General features: G+C 41.1%; 1 protein-coding gene across 2 annotated transcripts in view; it reads right to left on the minus strand.

Annotated features, from left to right (window-relative positions):
- Positions 1–22,312, minus strand: part of rbm33a (RNA binding motif protein 33a) — a 262,607-nt gene that overhangs the window by 129,371 nt on the left and 110,924 nt on the right. For both annotated transcript variants that reach the window (XM_028804153.2, XM_028804154.2), the window contains exons 11-12: positions 13,744–13,894; positions 1,487–1,812 (exon numbers count right to left, since the gene is read on the minus strand). In XM_028804153.2, coding sequence (XP_028659986.1) covers positions 1,487–1,812; positions 13,744–13,894 — 477 coding nt within the window. The remainder of the gene's footprint in view (positions 1–1,486; positions 1,813–13,743; positions 13,895–22,312) is intronic.

Genomic DNA, 22,312 nt, shown 5'->3' on the forward strand with positions numbered 1-22,312 from the left:
GTCTTGTGGAGAGAGAAGCCAAAGATTAACCTGTATTAGAGTGATGGCAAGTACAAACTGTTGTCGACAGTTGCACAATTAATTCTGAGGAAACATGTTACCTGCTTAAATTACAATAAATACCTCCAAACTCATTGGACGGTGTGTCATCCTACAATTAGATAATGATCCCAAACATACTGCTAAGGCAACACATGTTTTTCCAATGCTAAAAAATGGAAAATTCTTGAATGGCCAAGCAAGTCACTCAATTTAAATATAAGTGAGCATGCCTCCCATATGCAGAGGAGAAAACTTAAGGGGAAAATCCACTGAAACAAGCAGAAGATGGCTGTATTAGAAGTGTAGAAGAGCATCACCATAAAAGATAATCAGCCCTTGGTGATGTCTATGAATTGCAGATTTCAAGCAGTCATTGCATGCAAGGGACATGCAACAAAGTACTAAATATGACTGCTTTAATCTACCTGCCTCTGCTGCGTCCCGAGCATAATGGCACAGTGAAATGTAAAAACAGTGTTTTAATTTCTACATGGTGTTGCCGAAATGCATGCATTTACTGTTAAATTCAAATCTGTAATGTACACTTTAATCTGAATTGTGGATTTGGAACTGTGGAGCAGAGGTGTAAATCAAATAAAAATGTAAATCAAATAAAAATGTTGTATGTCATGCAATTCTTCAATTTTTGGAAGCATTTGCAAATGCCTTGCCCTGATACATTCTTAAACGATTGTATTCCTTACAATTGTACTAAAGTAAGGTTTGCATCCTGTAGAAAAATTAATTGATTAGTATTTTTCTTATATATTTTAACTTTAAACACATTTAACATAAACACAACAAATATTAAATACTTGTGTTAAAAACACTTTTGATTATTGAAATAATCTGAATAAAACAAATTACATGCGAAACTAGAAAATTTATAGTAAAGCCAAGGATAAATCTTGTCCTGAACCATTTAAGATTGGAAAGAAAAATTTAAGTGTAAGGGATGGTTTTAAAAATTTACAAATGTATCCAAGTGAATAAAGTTAAGTACACTTTTAACTCTAATAAAAGATAGCTTTCAAAGTGCCAAAATCAAGTCAAATCCATAAATATTCTTACACTGCAATACAGTACACATATTCATTTTTCAAATATCATTACAAACTTCCATAACAAAAGAAAGCAACACAACAGTACTGGAATTAGCCCTGAAAAGGAATGGCTTTGAGTTCTGCAAAATTTTGAAATGACTCCATTATACTGACAAGTAGTAGGATTGACTTCATTAACTCTGGATCAAACCAACCAATGGCATTTGTTAAATCTTTGTTTAGCATCAGATGGCAACTTATTAAATGCAGAATAGAAGTTAAACAAAACGCCACCTTTGACATAAATAGACAATGTAAACTTATAAGAAAACATCCAAAGTAGACACCATAACACTAAACAAATATAATAAATTTAAATCAAAGTAATATTTTTCACTTACTCTGTGTCGTACTTGCATACCAAGCTGTAAGTGGGGAGGTGGAAATGTCTGACCAGGGCCTTGGGGAAACTGCTGTCGGTGAGGAATGAAAGGACGAGGTGTAGCCATTCCAGGCTGACTATAATGAGGTAAGCCCATGGGGCCAGAAGGGTGAAGATTAGATCTAATCGGTCCTTCTCTTTGGAATATAGATGGTTGTCCCTGCTGGTGAAATCCTGGACCTGGTTGGTTGAAAGCCATAGGAGCTGGACCAGGTGTATTATGGTTGTTACTCATGAGGGAAGGAGGATTCTGATCATAAATATGCTGTCCTGGAAATCTTTGATCTACATATGAAAAAATACACATATGTATATAAATTAAGTTGCTAAACAAATTACCAGGGAATATCTTTGGTAATTAAACTTGAAAAGACTACTTGCATCAGTAAAGCATGGTTCAAGCCAAACCAAATACACTTTTGTTGCCTTCAACATAAAATAAATTTGTACCCTTAACATAAAATAAATTTGTACACTTATATTTTTGCATTACTTTGGTATACAGCAAATATTCCACATGAAAACTGGATATGCCTATAATATGTAAAAAAAAATTCTTGCATAAACTAAATTTTAAAGGAGTACCGAAAAAAAATTAGGCATTATTTTACTAATACAGGTCATGCTTAAATGCTAATTTTTCATAAGTAGGGGTAATTTTAAATAATAAACACTACTTGCATACATTAAAATTAGTGCTAGAATAATCAGATGAGCTACTTAACAGCGTACTTGTCAGTAATAGGTACACTGCTAGACCTCAAATTGTATTCATTTACCTTTGTTTTTCTATTCAAGTCAAGTTTGTAAGCATTTTTCATAATTATATTTTGGCATTAAGTTGGGACAGGAAATTATACACTAAAGTATTTTTAAAAATAAAGTGCAGTGCAGTTTTCAGTAAATAAAATAATCCATAATTAAAAACCATGTTCGTGGTGGTTAAATATCCATTAAATAATAAGATACATAAATTGGTTAAAATCAAGTTTTAAAACATAGTCAGGATCTGTACAAAAAAAATAAAATAACAAGCCAAACTGCATTCTTCCCTCTCTGTGTCTCCCTGCTCACCTTTTAAAGGTCTGCTTAGCAGCAAAAGTAAGCACGGTCAACCTTTTTCTGGCTTGCATCTCCAATGCCATTATTTGGCATTGGCGGAGAACCTCGCAAGCCCTGTTTCCCTTCTCCTACTGCTGCTCTTTGGTGTCCATGGGACCTCTTGGAGCAGCCAGCAGCATCTCGCATAAGACCCGAGGATTACTCAGGCTGTAAAATTGCCAACAGCATTAGTGCCAAGCACTACTCGGGCAACGGTGAAGGCATGTCTTGCATAAGCGCCAGGCCCAAGTGGTACCTGGGCAACAGAGTAGACACATTCTTTTCCTAGCCTCATAATGACATCTCGTAAGAAGCACCCATCATCAGCAGTGATTATGAGGTAAATCTATCTTCAGGGAGTGAAATTGAAATGGTCAGTGAAACCAAAAGTGATTCCAGTGAATCCAAAAGTGAAGCTTGCATCACTCACACATTTGCAATGTGCTGTTCATATTATTCATTATCATCATTATTGTTGTTTCATTGCTGAGCGCTTTGAGTAGTGAGAAAAGCGCTATATAAATGCAAAGAATTATTATTATTATTATACTTTCTACACTTTTTAGTTTGTACTTTTAGTGTTTTGAATGTTTTATAGTACAAAGATGAAATTTAACAAGAGTGTAATTTTTACAAGAGAAAAAAATGCAACGTATTTTACATTTTTTTTTTTAAAACAAAATGTAACACTAAGGAGATGGCCGGCGAATGCCACCCCCACACCAGGCTCCAAAAGAGGGCCCAGATATCCCTATCCCAGGCAGGGTACACTGTTTTTTTTTTTTTAATTTGTACTGTCATGAGGGTCACTGGGAACTGATCTTTGTCTAATCTTTCAGTCCAAACCTGTTTTACCAAAGGAGGCTTAACCATAAGCATAATGCTCCAGGTGACCTAGCTCTTACTTTATCCGTAAGGTGCACAAGCCCCACCACCATGTTAAGGTGATGGTCCAGGGTGATTCTCTGGATTAGAATATACCACTCTGAAGGCAACTCAATAAAATTTTGTTAATGAAAAATTCGGAAATGATCTTCAGTAGGCTTTGCGCCATAGGAACCAAATTACTTGAACTATTCAATAACATTTCAGTAATTATTTACCCCGCTGATGCTGATCTAATCATAAAATAGATCATTACGATAGCAATTGATGAGAAGAATTCATAATTAATTGTAGAATTATGGTATTTGAAGGTTCCTCTAGAGTGCCCCTTTCTCATGCACGATATGATTTAAAAACTAATCAGGACATTGTCTTCTCATAACAGGCTCAAGTTCCGAGTTTGGTATTTTCTCATGCAGCCGTTTTGGCTCTAGACTGTCCTGAAGAAACTGTGACACAGAAACAGACAGACACACACCCATCATTGAGATATCGGTGTTTTCGGTATCAAGGGACCCAAAAACGTTGAGATCCATCGAAAACGGATAGAATTTCTTTTTTTTACAAATCTAAAGCATTCGCTCCTCCCCTATACACAACAGGTTAAGGTGAGGGAGGGCACAAAGCAAAAATCTGCCACTGAAAAGGCTATACCCACTGGGGTTCTTTCTAAAAACCTGTCCCCAATTTCTGCAGACCATGCATTTTAAATGTTTGGGGTACAAGTGGCCAGTAATATTTTACAAACTAGAAAACGTTACTGAATTTGTTAAGGCTACATTAACAGTACCGCATCAAACTGGATGCCTTAGAAACTGAGTTAGACTCCATCCATCCATCCATTGTCTCCCACTTATCCGAGGTCGGGTCGCGAGGGCAGCAGCTTGAGCAGAGATGCCCAGACTTCCCTCTCCCCGGCCACTTCTTCTAGCTCTTCCGGGAGAATCCCAAGGCGTTCTCAGGCCAGTCGAGAGACATAGTCCCTCCAGCGTGTCCTGGGTCTTCCCCGGGGCCTCCTCCCGGTTAGACGTGCCCGGAACACCTCACCAGGGAGGCGTCCAGGAGGCATCCTGATCAGATGCCCGAGCCACCTCATCTGACTCCTCTCGATGCGGAGGAGCAGCGGCTCTACTCTGAGCCCCTCCCGGATGACTGAGCTTTTCACCCTATCTTTAAGGGAAAGCCCAGACACCCTGCGGAGGAAACTCATTTCAGCCGCTTGTATTCGCGATCTCGTTCTTTCGGTCACTACCCATAACTCATGACCATAGGTGAGGGTAGGAACATAGATCGACTGGTAAATTGAGAGCTTCGCCTTGCGGCTCAGCTCCTTTTTCACCACGACAGACCGATGCAGCGCCCGCATTACTGCGGATGCCGCACCGATCCGCCTGTCGATCTCACGCTCCATTCTTCCCTCACTCGTGAACAAGACCCCGAGATACTTGAACTCCTCCACTTGGGGCAGGATCTCGCTACCAACCCTGAGAGGGCACTCCACCCTTTTCCGGCTGAGGACCATGGTCTCGGATTTGGAGGTGCTGATTCCCATCCCAGCCGCTTCACACTCGGCTGCGAACCGATCCAGACAGAGCTGAAGATCATGGCCTGATGAAGCAAACAGGACAACATCATCTGCAAAAAGCAGTGACCCAATCCTGAGCCCACCAAACCGGACCCCCTCAACGCCCTGGCTGTGCCTAGAAATTCTGTCCATAAAAGTTATGAACAGAATCGGTGACAAAGGGCAGCCCTGGCGGAGTCCAACTCTCACTGGAAACGGGTTCGACTTACTGCCGGCAATGCGGACCAAGCTCTGGCACCGATCGTACAGGGACTGAACAGTCCTTATCAGGGGGGCCGGTACCCCACAAAACACATGTAGACTGGTTGGGCAAACTCCCATGCACCCTCCAGGACCCTGCTACGGGTATAGAGCTGGTCCACTGTTCCGCGACCAGGACGAAAACCACACTGTTCCTCCTGAATCCGAGGCTCGACTATCCGACGGATCCTCCTCTCCAGGACCCCTGAATAGACTTTTCCAGGGAGGCTGAGGAGTGTGATCCCTCTGTAGTTGGAACACACCCTCCGATCCCGCTTCTTAAAGAGGGGGACCACCACCCCAGTCTGCCAATCCAGAGGCACTGTCCCTGATGTCCATGCGATGTTGCAGAGGCGTGTCAGCCAAGACAGTCCTACAACATCCAGAGCCTTGAGGAACTCCGGGCGTATCTCATCCACCCCCGGGGCTCTGCCACCAAGGAGTTTTTTGACCACCTCGGTGACCTCAGTCCCAGAGATGGGGGAGCCCACCTCTGAGTCCCCAGGTTCTGCTTCCTCATTGGAAGGCATGTTAATGGGATTGAGGAGGTCTTCGAAGTATTCCCCCCACCGACCCACAACGTCCCGAGTCGAGGTCAGCAGCGCACCATCCCCACCATATACAGTGTTGACACTGCACTGCTTCCCCTTCCTGAGACGCCGGATGGTGGACCAGAATCTCCTCGAAGCCGTCCGAAAGTCGTTCTCCATGGCCTCCCCACACTCCTCCCACGCCCGAGTTTTTGCCTCCGCAACCACCAAAGCCGCATTCCGCTTGGCCTGCTGGTACCTATCAGCTGCCTCCGGGGTCCCACAGGACAAAAGGGTCCTGTAGGACTCCTCCTTCAGCTTGACGGCATCCTTCACCGCCGGTGTCCACCAACGGGTTCGGGGATTGCCGCCACGACAGGCACCGACCACCTTACGGCCACAGCTCCGGTCAGCTGCCTCAACAATAGAGGCACGGAACATGGCCCATTCGGACTCAATGTCCCCCACCTCCCTCGGGATGTGGTCGAAGTTCTGCCGGAGGTGGGAGTTGAAGCTACTTCTGACAGGGGGCTCTGCCAGATGTTCCCAGCAGACCCTCACAACACGTTTGGGCCTACCACGCCTGACCGCCATCCTCCCCCACCATCGAAGCCAACTCACCACCAGGTGGTGATCAGCTGACAGCTCCGCCCCTCTCTTCACCCGAGTGTCCAAGACATGTGGCCGCAAGTCCGACGACACGACCACAAAGTCGATCATCGAACTGAGGCCTAGGGTGTCCTGGTGCCAAGTGCACATATGAACATCCCTATGCTTGAACATGGTGTTCGTTATGGACAATCCGTGATGAGCACAGAAGTCCAATAACAAAACACCGCTCGGGTTCAGATCAGGGGGGCCATTCCTCCCAATCATGCCCTTCCAGGTCTCACTGTCATTGCCCACGTGAGCATTGAAGTCTCCCAGCAGAACGAGGGAGTCCCCAGAAGGTATGCCCTCTAGAACCCCCTCCAGGGACTCCAAAAAGGGTGGGTACTCCGAACTGCTGTAAACCCCAATGTACAGGCTCCAAGTTGGGGGGCAATAAGTATACCCAGTATACCCACACCTGCTTGGCGCCTCTCACCGGGGGCAACTCCAGAGTGGTACAGAGTCCAGCCCCTCTCAAGGAGATTGGTTCCAGAGTCCAAGCTGTGCGTCGAGGTGAGTCCGACTATATCTAGCCGGAACCTCTCAACTTCGCGCACTAGCTCAGGCTCCTTCCCCTTCAGAGAGGTGACATTCCACATCCCAAGAGCCAGCTTCTGTAGCCGAGGATCGGACCGCCAAGGTCCCCGCCTTCGGCCACCACCCAACTCACACTGCACCCGACCTCCTTGGCCCCTCCCATAGGTGGTGAGCCCATGGGAAGGGGGACCCACGTTGCCTCTTCGGGCTGTGCCCGGCCGAGCCCCATGGGTGCAGGCCCGGCCACCAGGCGCTCGCCATCGAGCCCCACCTCCAGGCCTGGCTCCAGAGTGGGGCCCCGGTGACCCGCGTCCGGGCAAGGGAAAACGCCGTCCAAAATTGTTTTTCTTCATAGGAGGTTTGTTTAACCGCTCTTTGTCTCATCCCTCACCTAGGACCAGTTTGCCTTGGGTGGCCCTACCAGGGGCATAAAGCCCCGGACAACAGAGCTCCTAGGATCATTGGGACACGCAACCCCCTCCACCACAATAAGGTGACGGTTAAAGGAGGGGTGAGTTAGACTCATTTCTATCAATTCAAAACTGTGGTCTACTATATGTTAAAAAGCTGAAACTATATTCTGTTATAGCAATTTTGACATTTACAATTACACCGTAATGTTAACTTTATTTGATGTGACATGTTTGGCATTTAAAAATACAAAGAAACATTAACCATATTTATTAGTTTAGACATGTTGGCAGATGTTCTGTTGGGGTGGCATCTGTGTTGTTAGACATTTACTGTTTATAGAGTGTTTTGTCTACATACAGGTGCATCAGAATAAATTAGAATATTATCGAAAAAGTTCATTTATTTCAGTGATTCAATTTAAAAAGTGAAACTCATATTATATAGATTCATTACACACAGTGATATATTTCAAGCTTTTATTTCTTTTAATTTTGATGATTATGGCTTATAGCTAATGAAAACCCAAAATTCAGTATCTCAGAAAATTTGAAAAATGTGAAAAAGTTCAATATTCTAGACTCATGGTGTCACACTTCACTCAGCTAATTAACCCAAAACACCTGCAAAGGTGTCCTGAGCCTTTAAATGGTTTCTCAGTCTGATTCAGTAACCAACAGAAGCATGGGGAAGACTGCTGACTTGACAGTTGTCCAGAAGACAGTCATTGGCACAGTAAACCACAAAAGGTCACTGCTAAAGAAGCTGGCTGTTCACAGAGTGCTGTATCTAAGCAAATTAATGGAAAGTTCAGTGGAAGGAAAAAATGTGACAGAAAAAGGAGCACAAGCAACAGGGATAACAGCAGCCTTGAGAGGATTGTGAAGCGCAGCCCATTCAAGAATTTGGGGGAGATTCACAAGGAGTGGACTGCGGCTAGAATCAGTGCTTCCACAGCCACCACACATAGACGTATCCGGGACATGGGCTACAACTCTCGCATTTCTTGTGGCAAGCCACTCCTTAACCAGAGACAATGTCAGAAGCGTCTTACCTGGGCTAAGGAGAAAACAGACTGGACTGTTGCTCATTGGTCCAAAGTCCTCTTTTCAGATGAAAGTAAATTTTGCATTTCATTTGGTAATCAAGGTTCCAGAGTCTGGAGGAAGTTGCCTGAGGTCCAGTGTGAAGTTTCCACAGTCAGTGATGATTTGGGGAGCCATGTCATCCGCTGGTATTGGTCCACTTTGTTTTATCAAGTCCAAAGTCAGCACAGAAGTCTACCAGGAGATTTAAGAGCACTTCATGTTTCCCTCTGCTGACAAGCTTTATGGAGATGCTGATTTAATTTTCCAAAAGGACTTGGCACCTGCCTACACTGCCAAAAGTACCAATACCTGGTTTAATGACCATGGTGTCACTGTGCTTGACTGGCCAGCAAACTCGCCTGATCTAAACCCCATAAAGAATCTATGGGGTATTGTCATGAGGAAGATGAGACACACCAGACCCAACAATGCAGACGAGCTGAAGGCTGTTATCAAAGCATCCTGGGCTTCCATAACACCTCAGCAGTACCACAGGCCAATCGCCTCCATGCCACACTGCATTGATGCAGTAATTCATGCAAAAGGAGCCACAATCAAGTATTGAGTACGTACAAAGGCATACGTTTCAGTAGGCCAACATTTCTGTATCAAATAATCTTTTTTTTTTTATTGGCCTTATGCAATATTCAAATTTTCTGAGATACTGAATTTTCATTACTTGTAGGCCATAATCAGCAAAATGAAAATAAATAAATGCTTGAAATATATCATTCTGTGTGTAATGAATCTATATGAGTTTTATTTTTTTGAATTGCATTACTGAAATAAATGAAGTTTCGATGATATTCTAATTTATTGAGATGCACTTTTAAATCTGCATCATCTGCTTAACATAAGCTTTTTTTAACCTCTTTTTCACTGGGTGTGCCAACAAACTGTTTAACTCATGCATAACCTAGAGTTCTTTATAATACTTGCATCCTCAAATTTACCTTGACTGCAGCATCATAACTGTGAACAATAGAGACCATATAGATCTGGTGGAGATGCATTTTTCACTTTTACCACTAGTCAAGTTAGTCTTCAAATGAAAAGTCTAATCTTGGTCTAGAATAACACTTTTCCTTTGCAACAGGCTAATTTTTAATATATGTAATATGTTTTCTGCACAGAAAACAAACATTTGTTTAACAGGGATCTTTATAGGAGGCTTTTCATGGTATGAATGGTTCGATGTGGTGAAGCAAATCATTAAACTTAAATGAAGACATACAAATGTATTTGTGATGCTGTTTTTCATCTATTTCTCACATAAGCAATACAAGCGTCGGATATTCCACATCGTAATGACATAACACATTTTAAAGGTCTCACATACCATTTTCTATGCAGTCTTTTTTTTTTTTTAATCACCCTCACAAAAGCATATTTGAGCCGCAGAAAAAAAAGGGGACAGGGAGATGAAAAAAGAAGAGTATCTCGTGATTAAAGCGGTCGGCAGTGATTGCCACACAGAATATGATACATTTATGATATTCCAGGTCATTTAGTATCCTTAAGTTAATACTTGATATCACTTTCATGATGAAATGTGTTAAAGCATGTATGTTACATTTTACAAACAAATCATTAACTTCATTTAAATAATACTGTTAATAATTACACATGTGAAGGTGGTATGGTGGCAGCGTGGTAGTGCTGCTGCCTTGCAGGTAGTCACATCCCTGGTGTTCCCTGCCTGGAGTTTGCATGTTTTCCTGTTGGATTTCCACAATTTGCTTACATTTCCCTTCCAAGGATATGCAGGTTTGGGGATTTGGTGATGCTAAAATGACGCTAGTGTATATGTGTTCTTGAATTCACCTTGTGCCCAATGCTTACTGGAATGGGTACAACCCTGGATTGATGGATGTAATCATTAAACATCCATCCTTTTCAGAGATACTGTGGCAAGGTGTCCTGGAAATTTAATGGATGTTTCAGGTAATTCACTACACAGCGAAGCAGAACATTGTTTTCTCAATGTGATGATATCTCACACTGCCACCTAGTGGAATTTTCCATATTTATGTAAAGTATGCATACTTTACATACAGTACACCGTTTGCGTAGCAGTAGCGTCCACAGTCGCACGAAGTGCATGAAGTATAAACCAGGCCATAGATGTTTATATACCATAACCACAGACTTGCTATTAGTCAGACAATGTTAATATAAGCACCACTGCTTTTGTAGAACTGGACTTGTTCAGAAATTTCACACATCATGAACCATCTAATTATTCTCACTTTCATTTAAGCTAAATTCATTCACTGTTTACTCCAGACACATAGTATTTGTTTGATGCTTCAAGACTCTGTACAGAGTACTGCTGCTAAAGAAGAAGATAACAGTTATTAAACACAAAGGGTTTATAAACTTTTTCAAAACAAGACACTGAGTGCTTATGCAATTCATTTTTTACAAGAGGTAACAGAATTGTTTGTGTTACCAGTTTGAGCAGATTATCAATTGTCATTTATTGTGACTTAATTAAGTTCAGACCACATCATTAACAGTAATGAATGGGTTTGAAAGAAAAGTCTAAAGTACTGCAAGATATGATTAATCATGTAGGCAGAATCAAAAGACTAGGAATACCAATCAAAAAACAAAACACTTTTGGTCTCATACTAAGGAAAATGAATAACTGTATAAAGGGTGTTCAATAAGGTTGACATTTTAAATATGCAGTTATTTATGTTATTTTGAACTTTGTATATTTGAGAATTAGCCTTTTACACATATAGTTTATCTGCAACTCAGGCTTGATTTACAGTTTATATGGAAATGAATATTGATAAATCAGGACAAGAGCAAATGACACAGCAAAAACTGCAGCTAAATGCAATGAGCAATTTCAGCTGGGTTTTCTGATTCTCTGACCTCTCCTTGAATACATCAAGGATGCTTGTAAGCTGCATGTTTCATATTAAGCTTGAATAGCACATCTAGCATAGAAATATCTGCAGAAGTGCTAACGTTTACAGTGTAGCAGTGCACCATCTTTGGGAATCTAGAAGTAATACATTTTATTATGTACTGTAAGTGCCAATACAAAGTCTCTTCATGTTCTGGCTTAACACTAGAATTACTAGAGTCTATGAAAAAACTCATAGATCCAGCCCACCTTAAAACCATTCTCACCTCTCTGCCAGCATCTTTTGTCTTCTAAATGTGCCGATTAAGACGAGCAGCAAGCAGCCGGCTACTCCATCCCCCACCGTCGCAGAACATTCAATAAGTTTTCCCAGCTCATGCCTCGTTTGATTACCTGGGAGTGACTGAACTGCTGGAGTTTTACAGTGGAAATAATAGATCATTATTTGGAACACATGCATTTCATGTGTGTTCCGTTTGTACAGTAATCTGTGTAAACACATTGTTAAAACAGAAACTTTTTTCATATTTTAGTAATAAATGTTACAAAATGTAGGCATAAACTATAGAATGTGTGAAGCCTGAAGTCCAAAGATCAAATAAACACTTTCACAAAAGGTTCAAGATCGATACACCTTCCGTGGTGTAACGTTAAGATTTGCTGACTCAGAGAGCAGCAACCCTACTGTACCACAGAGACCCGAGTTTGATTCCCAGCTGTGGGGAAAGTGTTGGTTTTTTTTCTTTTAAACCTCAAACGGACATAAAATTTATAAATTGGTATGCACTGTAAATCGTTAAGTTTAAATATGTTGATCGCGGTTATTTCTGTTGATTAATTCATGATTTTTACTTAGGAGTCAGAACAGGAGCTCATTCAGCTTCTGATCTGACTCTAACAGCGGCAGTATAAATTAATACCCGATCTGACGCTGTTTGTTTAAAAAATAATATTGCATAATAGCGCGTCTTTATGTGAAAACAGCAGTGTCAGATGGGGAGTGTCTGATGATTTCATATAGCGCTGAAGTTACTGCTCTTTACTATGCTTTCCTCTGCATGTCCTGGAGTACAAAAGAAACAGCAGTAGTATGTATCGTGATACACTGCAGAGCTATAGCGTGTCTTTATGTGAAAACAGCAGTGTCAGATGGGGAGGGGAAGGATCCTGAACGCGACTGACAAAATGGAAAGTGAATTAAAAAAAAATAAAAAGACAAAGCTAACCTTTACAAGTATCATAAATTACACCGGCTGTTGCAGACTGAAATCAAACGTATGTTTTTATTCTAAAATAGTAAGAATGAGAGCAGTTCACTTCTCAAAAGGGAGTTGTGCAGGATCGAACTCGTGACCTTTTGATTCCCTGTCAGCAGCGGATACTGTTGCGCCACCACGGCAGTCATAATAAATGTGTGTTAATGTTGCATGCTAAGGCGGCTTTTTTTCCTGCAGTTATATTTTTGAATAAAAGCGCACTTGCGTTTCTTTGATATTTGGACTTCAGGCTTCACACATATAGTTTATGTCTACATTTTGTCATTTACTACTAGAATATGAAAAACATTTCTGTTTTAAAAATGTGTTCACACAGATAACTGTAGAAACGGAACACACATGAAATGCGTGTGTTCCAAATAACAATCTATTATTTCCACTCTAAAACTCCACTTCAATCCCAGATAATCAATCAAGGCATGAGCTGGGAGAAGTTCGTGTATGTTGTAAGTCAGTGGGGAGATGGAATAGCCGGCTGCTTGCAGCTTGTCTTTATCTGCACATTTAGAAGACAAAAGACGCTGGCGGAGAGCTGTGAACGGATTTAAGAAGCGATTTAAGGTGGGATGGATCTACAAGTTTTTTCGTAGGCTCTGGTAATTCTAGTGTTAATAATTGCTGTGTTTATATGAAATAAAAAAAGAAATAAAAAAAAAAAGAATAGCCGGCTGCTTGCAGCTTGTCTTTACCTGCACATTTAGAAGACAAAAGACGCTGGCGGAGAGCTGCGAACGGATTTAAGAAGCGATTTAAGATGGGATGGATCTACAAGTTTTTTCGTAGGCTCTGGTAATTCTAGTGTTAATAATTGCTGTGTTTATATGAAAAGAAAAAAAAAAAAAAAAAAAAACACAGAAAAATCCTAATACATGTTCACATGGTACCAATATACTAAGAGGAAAAATATAACATTGGACAATTTTTTTCTACCTCAACTCTACCAAACATAAAAAGAGCACATAGAATATCAGCTACTTAGAAGTAATGTTCACTTCATGCATGTATCCTATAGTCGTCCTAGATTATATACCTCCAATAAAAAATGGATCTCTTTCCTGAGTAGGTGCTGATGGTGGAGGTGGTGGTAGTGGTGGTGGTGGTGGTCTCCAAGGTTCTGGATGATGGTGCCTTGGTGGCTGATTGAAGTTTACAGGTACATGTGGCTGAAATTCTGGTGCCCCCTTGTTCAAGAGAGAAAAAAAGGCATCAACAATAAATATATTGCACATACAACCTTTAATTGATAATAGCTTAACTCAGCTTCTACTGCGTGTAAGCAAATGCTGAATGCATAATATACACTTTTATACAAACCTGTAATGTACACCTCTGATATAAACACTGCTAGAAAGATAAAAACTGAAGACAACTCTTTCAACATTTTAGACCTCTACTCTTATCTCTGACTATTTCTGAAGGTAATTTTTTAAAAATGTTAATCTCTAAGATGCCCTATCACTTTCTTCTAGTAGTTCCAATTTTATCTGTATGCTAGGGCTAAAAATTACTAAAGGTGATACCAGCCAACTCAACAGTCCGACAAAAAAGTCTGCTTTTGTCCTGAACTCTCTGGATGCTATAATTAAGAGGACACTTAATACTGGCCATCACTGACAACAACATATACCATCTTTTTGCCACTCTGGCTAATAAAAAGAGCACTTCAAGAAAAGACTGGTCCATGTGTGCAGCTGTTTCAGCCAAACAGCCACTGCACTCTATAATGTCTTTCTGCAAACGTGGTGCTGGTGTTGATCTTTTACTTGTGTGCCTGAACTTCACACTGACATACATCATTGTCATCTGACTGCCGCTGCAACATCTGTAATTTCTTTCAAGATTAATCAAAGTGTAAATCACACACGATTAATCAATTCATTAATTAATTCTTGAAAAATTATTTTTGCTTAGACAGATATGAATTCAACTTAAACTTAATTTAAATAAAAAAGGAATAAAAGCACCATACACCAAAAATGAAATGAATTACCATTTTAAAACAAAAAAAATAATATTATTGTATTGAGACCCCAGCACTGGTATTATATCTTATGTGGTCCTCAGTAATTAGCCCCCCTGTAAAAAGTTACTCCAAATTTTAGACACAGTCTACCACTTTGCAAGAGATAATTTTTAAAAAATTCAAAATTTCTCTTATCTAATTTGCACTGCATTTTCTTCCAAATCATATGTGAAAATTGCATAGAATTTTTGTCAGTTTTAACCTCTACAACCCAGCCACAGTGTGTTTCTTCGTGCCGGTCCCATACCCGGATAAATGGGGAGGGTTTCGTCAAGAAGGGCATCCGGTTTAAAATTTTGCCAGATCAACATGTGGACAACAATACAGATTTCCATACTGGATCGGTTGAATCCCGGGTTAACAACAACCGCCACCAGTACTGTTAGCCAACAGGGTGCCGGCAGAAATTGGGATACTGTTGGCCAAAGAAGGAGAAGAAGAGGAGGGAGACATGTCCGGAGGAAAGAGGAGAGAAGGAAGGTAAACAGAGTGGAACTGGGGGTAGGAACTTTGATTGTTGGCAGTATGACTGGTAAGAAGGGAGAGAGTGTTAGGCAATATGATGGAGAGAAGGAAGACTGACATATTGTGCGTGCAAGAGACTAAAATGGAAGGGGGTAAGGCCAGGTGGATCAGAGGTGGATTCTAATTATTCTCTCATGGTGTGGATAGGAGGAGAAATGGGGTAGGGGTTATTCTGAAGGAACAGTATGTCAAGAGTGTTTTGGAAGTGAAGAGAGTGTCAGGCAGAGTAATGATTATGAAGCTGGAAAATGGAGGTGTGATGATGAATGTTGTTAGTGTATATGCCCCGCAAGTTGGGTTTGCGATGGATGAGAAAGAAGATTTCTGGAGTGATTTGGATGAAGTGATGGATAGTGTACCCAAGGGATAGACACTAGTGATAGGAACGGATTTCAATGGACATGTGGGTGAAGGGAACAGTAGAGAGGAGGAGGTGAAGGGTAGGTATGGTGTCAAGGAGAGAATAAAGGAGGTCAGAAGATAGTGGATTTAGATGGACATGGCTGTAGTGAATACATATTTTATGAAGAGGAAGGAACATTGGGTGACATACAAGAGTGGAGGAAGATGCACAGAGGTAGATTATATTCTATACAGAAGAGTCAATCTGAAGGAGATTAAAGACTGCAAAGTGGTGGCAGGGGAAAGTGTAGTTAGGCAGCATAGGATGGTGGTCTGTAGGATGATGTTGGAGATCAAAAAGAGGAAGAGAGTGAGGGCAGAGCCAAGAATCAAATGGTGGAAGTTGAAAAAGGAAGACTGCAAGGTTAAGTTTAGGGAGGAGGTAAGACAGGCACTAGGTGTCAATGAAGAGTTACCAGACAGCTGGGCAACTACAGCAAGTAGTAAAGGTGACAGCAAGAAGGGTGCTTGGTGTGACATCTGGACAGAGGAAGGAGGAAAAGGAATCCTGGTGGTGGAATAGGGAAGTACAGGAGAGTATACAGAGGAAGAGGATGGCGAATAAGAAGTGGGATAGTCAGAGAGATGGAGAAAGTAGACAAGTATACAAGAAGATAAGGCGGAAGGTGAAGAGAGAGGTGGTGAAGGCTAAAGAAAAGGTGTATGATGAGTTGTATGAGAGGCTGGACACTAAGGAGGGAGAAAAGGACCTGTACCGATTGACTAGACAGAGGGACCGAGCTGGGAAAGATGTGCAGCAGGTTAGGGTCATAAAGGATAAGGATGGAAACATGCTCATAAGCAAGGAGGGTGCGTTGAGAAGATGGAAAGAGTACTTCGAGAGGCTGATGAATGAAGAGAATGACAGAGAAGGTTGGATGATGTGGAGATAGTGAATCAGGAAGTGCAACGGATCAGCAAGGAGGAAGTAAGGACAGCTATGAAGAGGATTAAGAATGGAAAGGCCGTTTGGTCCACTTGACATACCTATGGAAGCATGGAGGTGTTTAGGAGAGATGGCAGTGAAGTTTCTTACCAGACTGTTTACTGGAATCTAGTAAAGTGAGAAAAGAAGTGTACTGGTACCAATTTTTAAGAATAAAGGGGATATGCAGAGCTGTAGTAACAACAGGGGATAACATTAATGAGCCACAGCATGAAGTTATGGGAAAGAGTAGTGGAAGCTCGTTTAAGAAGGGAGGTGATGATTAGTGAGCAGCAGTATGGTTTAATGCTAAGAAAGAGCACAACAGATGCAATGTTTGCTCTGAGGGTGTTGATGGAGAAGTATAGAGAAGGCCAGAAGGAGTTGTATTGTGTTTTTGTGGACCTGGAGAAAACATATGACAGGCTATCTCAAAAGGAGTTGTGATATTGTATGAGGAAGTCAGGAGTGGCAGAGAAGTATGTAAGAGTTGCACAGGATATGTACGAGGGAAGTGTGACAGTGGTAAGGTCTATGGTAGGAGTAACATATGCATTCAACGTGGAGGTGGGATTACATCAGGGATCGGCTCTGAGCCCTTTCTTATTTGCAACAGTGATGGACTGGTTGACAGATGAGATTAGACAGGAGTCCCCTTGGACTATGATGTTTGCTGGTGATATTGTGATCTGTAGCGACCAGGTTGAGGAGACCCTGGAGAAGTGGAGATATGTTCTAGACAGGAGAGGAATGAAGGTCAGTAGGAACAAAACAGAATATGTGTGTGTGAATGAGAGGAAGGTCAGTGGAATGGTGAGGATGCAGGGAGTAGAATTGGCGAAGGTGGATGAGTTTAAATACTTGGGATCAACAGTACAGAGTAACGGGGATTGTGGAAGTGAGGTGAAAAAGACAGTGCCAGCAAGGTGGAATGGGTGGAGAAGAGTGTCAGGAGTAATTTGTGACAGACAGTTATTAGTAAGAGTGAAAGGGAAGATCTACAGGACCGTAGTGAGACCAGCTATGTTATATGGGTTGGAGACGGTGGCACTGACTAGAAAGCAGGAGACATAGCCGGAAGTGGCAGAGTCAAGGATGCTAAGATTTGCATTGGGTATAACAAGGATGGACAAGATTATAACATTAGAGAGTCTGCTCAGGTTGGAGGGTTGGGAGACAAAGTCAAAGAGGCGAGATTGCGTTAGTTTAGATATGTGCAGAGGAGAGATGCTGGGTATATTGGGAAAAGGAAGCTTAAAGATAGAGCTGCCAGGCAAGTGGAGAGCCTAAGAGAAGGTTTATGGATGTGGTGAGAGAGGACATGCAGGTGATGGGTGTGACAGGGCAAGATGTAGAGGACAGGAAGATATGGAACAAGATTATCCACTGTGGCAACCCCTAACGGGAGATGCTGAAAGAAGAAGAATAAACTCTCCGATTACAATTTTTCAAACAGCACAGACTTACTTAGTACATTAAAAGTTGAATGAAACTGCATGCTAAGTAGGCAACAAGAAACTGTAGTACTGAGATTCATCATGTCCTCTAAAAGAAAATTGTGTTTGCAAAGCTTCACATTAAAGGCTCTATAGTCTTTATATATATTAGATTCTGGCTCTTTGGTGTTACTTAATCAAGATAAGGCACAAAATGCAGCACAAGCTTAAATTAAAATCTATACAAAGCTTGTAGCTGTTATTTCAACCCTCAGCCTTGTAAATATCACTTATAATGAATAATCTCATTATATGAAGTACTGTTTTCTCTACAAATGCCATCAATGTTCTGGTGCAGTACCTTGGTGATTGCTAATGTTACTTGTATGGAAGATTGGCATGAGTGAGACAAGCATTTAATAGACAAAAATTAGATTAACAAGGAAAGACAGTGATTCTGATATACATGTATTCAATTTTTTTAAGAATGGAGACCCAAAACCAGGGTTGAGTGGATTTTGGCTTGACAGTAAATCAAATACTTATTTTCAAGGAAAATTAAACTGAACCAGAAAATAAAACAGTTATTTAAAAATATATGGTTCTTAACATATTCCAACTAGGGTGGCATCTCTTTTCGGTCTAACACAAATTCTTGTCTTGTGAGGTGCACACTGAAAATCAATGCCTGTTTACTGCAGAAAAATAAGCATTTACATTTTTCCTTTTTTTATCCTAGCTATAAGTAATTTCATGCCTTGAATTTATTCATTATACACTTTTAATGGCTCATTGCACATGACACTCACATATACAGGGAGAAAGCCTATCTACCTTCTCAAAGAAAATAAGATAACAATCCTATAATCCTCTCAAGGAAAAAGAAGCCACTTTCCTTTCTCTTTCATCCTCTTAAATATCCCTCTCAGTTAAGAAATTAACCTTCCTTCACCATATGATCCTTACGCAAATTATGCTCTCAATTCAAACCACCTTCTGTTAATTACTTGATGTTATCAGTATTAATCCATCTTTTCATACAGAACTGATGACTTGCTGGCAAGAAAAACAGAGCTAAAACTTCACATAAGTTGCTTAACAGAAAGTTAATCGGCTACCTTAAGCACCAGACAAGTAAGAGGATCAAAGAGCTATTGTATATCTTATCAGTTTCTACAAAAGGTCAGCTTCATGTTCACAAAAGACTTTAATTAAATACTTTTACAATGTTGCAGAAACGTTTAGAATGTGATAACCAAGCCAGCCTTCTCCTTGTTAATCCGACTCAAAATAAAGGAATATGCAGAACAATACTGGAAGTATACTTCAGAAAAGAACCACCTGAAGAAAATACCATAATACTGTAAACTATAGTAATTAAAAACATCTTGATAGTGCAAGTGCAATTACTGAATGGTCAAGTATCTTGTTTCCAAAAGAAAACTGTAGACATAGACTCTTACTTAATATGAATACTCCAATGGTCATTCTAAATATTGATTGTTTTAAATTTTTATCATACATTATATATTGCAATTTTTTTCAGAAATATATATTGCGAATATTTAAAAATTAACCTCACAGCCTCATATACCATCTAAGCTTTACCCTTTTTGAAATGGGATCATTTTTAATGGTAGAACCCACCAAAAGTATACAATAGAATTAAAATAATGTGTTTTATATGTTTTAAATATTAAGGATTGCGATTCAGTTCTTCAGTGTTTTATGGCCTTTTTTTACTTCAGTTAAATTGGAAACATATCGGTCATACCTAATCAGAAAAAAATTTGCAAATTGGAGTTAAATTATTTTAACGGTAAAAAGGCATTTTGAGTACTCTTGCAGTGTACATAGTAAAACTGGAGCTAATTAGTTACCATTTACATCACATATATCTGTACATAATTTCTTTGTTTTGGGTGATGATTTTTGAGATTAGGGCTGTCAACCAATAAATGTGATTAGAATTTTTCACATTTAAGATATATTATTCCAAAATTTACAAATATCCATTTAAAACTCTGGTATGCTGATATTAACATTTTCACAATAAATTATGAAAAAATTATGCAGAAATAAAACAAACAGAATTAAGAACTAAAATACTGATGAAAGTTCTACAGTAATTCACTTTGACATAAAATGTGCCTTTTAAAATAGTGGATTTCATCTGGTACTCCGAGAGTATGGGGTACCGGCCCCCCTGATAAGGGCTGTTCGGTCCCTGTACGATCGGTGCCAGAGCTTGGTCCGCATTGCCAGCAGTAAGTCGAACCCGTTTCCAGTGAGAGTTGGACTCCGCCAGGGCTGCCCTTTGTCACCGATTCTGTTCATAACTTTTATGGACAGAATTTCTAGGCGCAGCCAGGGCGTTGAGGGGGTCCGGTTTGGTGGGCTCAGGATTGGGTCACTGCTTTTTGCAGATGATGTTGTCCTGTTTGCTTCATCAGGCCGTGATCTTCAGCTCTCTCTGGATCGGTTCGCAGCCGAGTGTGAAGCGGCTGGGATGGGAATCAGCACCTCCAAATCCGAGACCATGGTCCTCAGCCGGAAAAGGGTGGAGTGCCCTCTCAGGATTGGTAGCGAGATCCTGCCCCAAGTGGAGGAGTTCAAGTATCTCGGGGTCTTGTTCACGAGTGAGGGAAGACTGGAGCGTGAGATCGACAGGCGGATCGGTGTGGCATCCGCAGTAATGCGGGCGCTGCATCGGTCTGTCGTGGTGAAAAAGGAGCTGAGCCGCAAGGCTCAGCTCTCAATTTACCAGTCGATCTATGTTCCTACCCTCACCTATGGTCATGAGCTATGGGTAGTGACCGAAAGAACGAGATTGCGAATACAAGCGGCTGAAATGAGTTTCCTCTGCAGGGTGTCTGGGCTTTCCCTTAAAGATAGGGTGAGAAGCTCAGTCATCCGGGAGGGGCTCAGAGTAGATCCGCTGCTCCTCCGCATCGAGAGGAGTCAGATGAGGTGGCTCGGGCATCTGATCAGGATGCCTCCTGGACGCCTCCCTGGTGAGGTGTTCCGGGCACGTCTAACCGGGAGGAGGCCCCGGGGAAGACCCAGGACACGTTGGAGGGACTATGTCTCTTGACTGGCCTGGGAACGCCTTGGGATTCTCCCGGAAGAGCTAGAAGAAGTGGTCGGTGAGAGGGAAGTCTGGGCATCTCTGCTCAAGCTGCTGCCCCCGCGACCCGACCTCGGATAAGCGGGAGACAATGGATGGATGGATGGATGGATTTCATCTTTTTTTTCTTTTCTTGCAAAGTTTCACTGCAGCTAAAAATAGGTTTGTTATAGAGATGAACTATGATACAGGGTGTGTGTAAAAACTACAGACAGAAGTGAAGACACAAATTTCACATTGTTCTCTGAATATGAAAGAAAGAGAGACCTAAAGTGCAGAGTTGAAAATTCAGCCCTCAAGCACACCTTGGGAAACAGTATTTTATTTCATGAAATTTCATGATTCAAAAATATACTAATATGCATTGTGAATATATAAATGTGTATCAAAATAACACACAATCGGTTTCTCATAGCTCTAACAAAAACATATTGCGTCATCGTCTTAAATTACCTGTTTAAACAACAGAGGGCAAAATCAACTTTATACATACATGAACATGCGCTGGCCTTACTTCGACTGTGTGTCTGACAGTGCAGTAAACCTAACTAAGAATGGAGTCAGACAATGTCAAATCCTTTTGTCTTACGTCTATTGTCTGAAAGTATTTTGGATTTCAAGTTAGAAAAGAAAATGGAGAGAACAGTTAATAAGATAAAGACCATTTGCAAAAAATGTAAGAGCCCAGCATCTCTGACAAATCTAGTCATGGATAAAATAAATAACATTGTGTATTGATGTTTTTATTGTAAAGGACAAGAGACTGTTTTCTATCATTGACAAAAAGGGGTTTTTGCTGGTCACGAACATGCCAGAGCCTAATTACAACATTCACTCACACCAGTACTTTAACTGCACTGTATTGCAGACCCTATGCAACAAAGCTACGATGAGCAAGAGGGAAATCCTAAAAGAAGTAGGGAGCATCTCAATAACGGTCGAGAGCTGGGCCTCTAGGACAAACAAGATGTATCATGATGCCATCACCAGCAACTGGGAAAGGGTTAGTTTTCTCTGCTTTATCATGGCCTCTTTTTGAAACTCATTTTGGAAGTCATAATCACTGAGGTGCTGAAATTGCCTGTTTTGGAGCGGGAGCTTGAAGGGGGTAACAGCTATATCTTTGTTCTTACTAATAATGCTGGTAACATGAATTTTGCA

Source organism: Erpetoichthys calabaricus, chromosome 6, assembly GCF_900747795.2.
Source record: "Erpetoichthys calabaricus chromosome 6, fErpCal1.3, whole genome shotgun sequence".
NCBI classification, from domain to species: domain Eukaryota; kingdom Metazoa; phylum Chordata; class Cladistia; order Polypteriformes; family Polypteridae; genus Erpetoichthys; species Erpetoichthys calabaricus.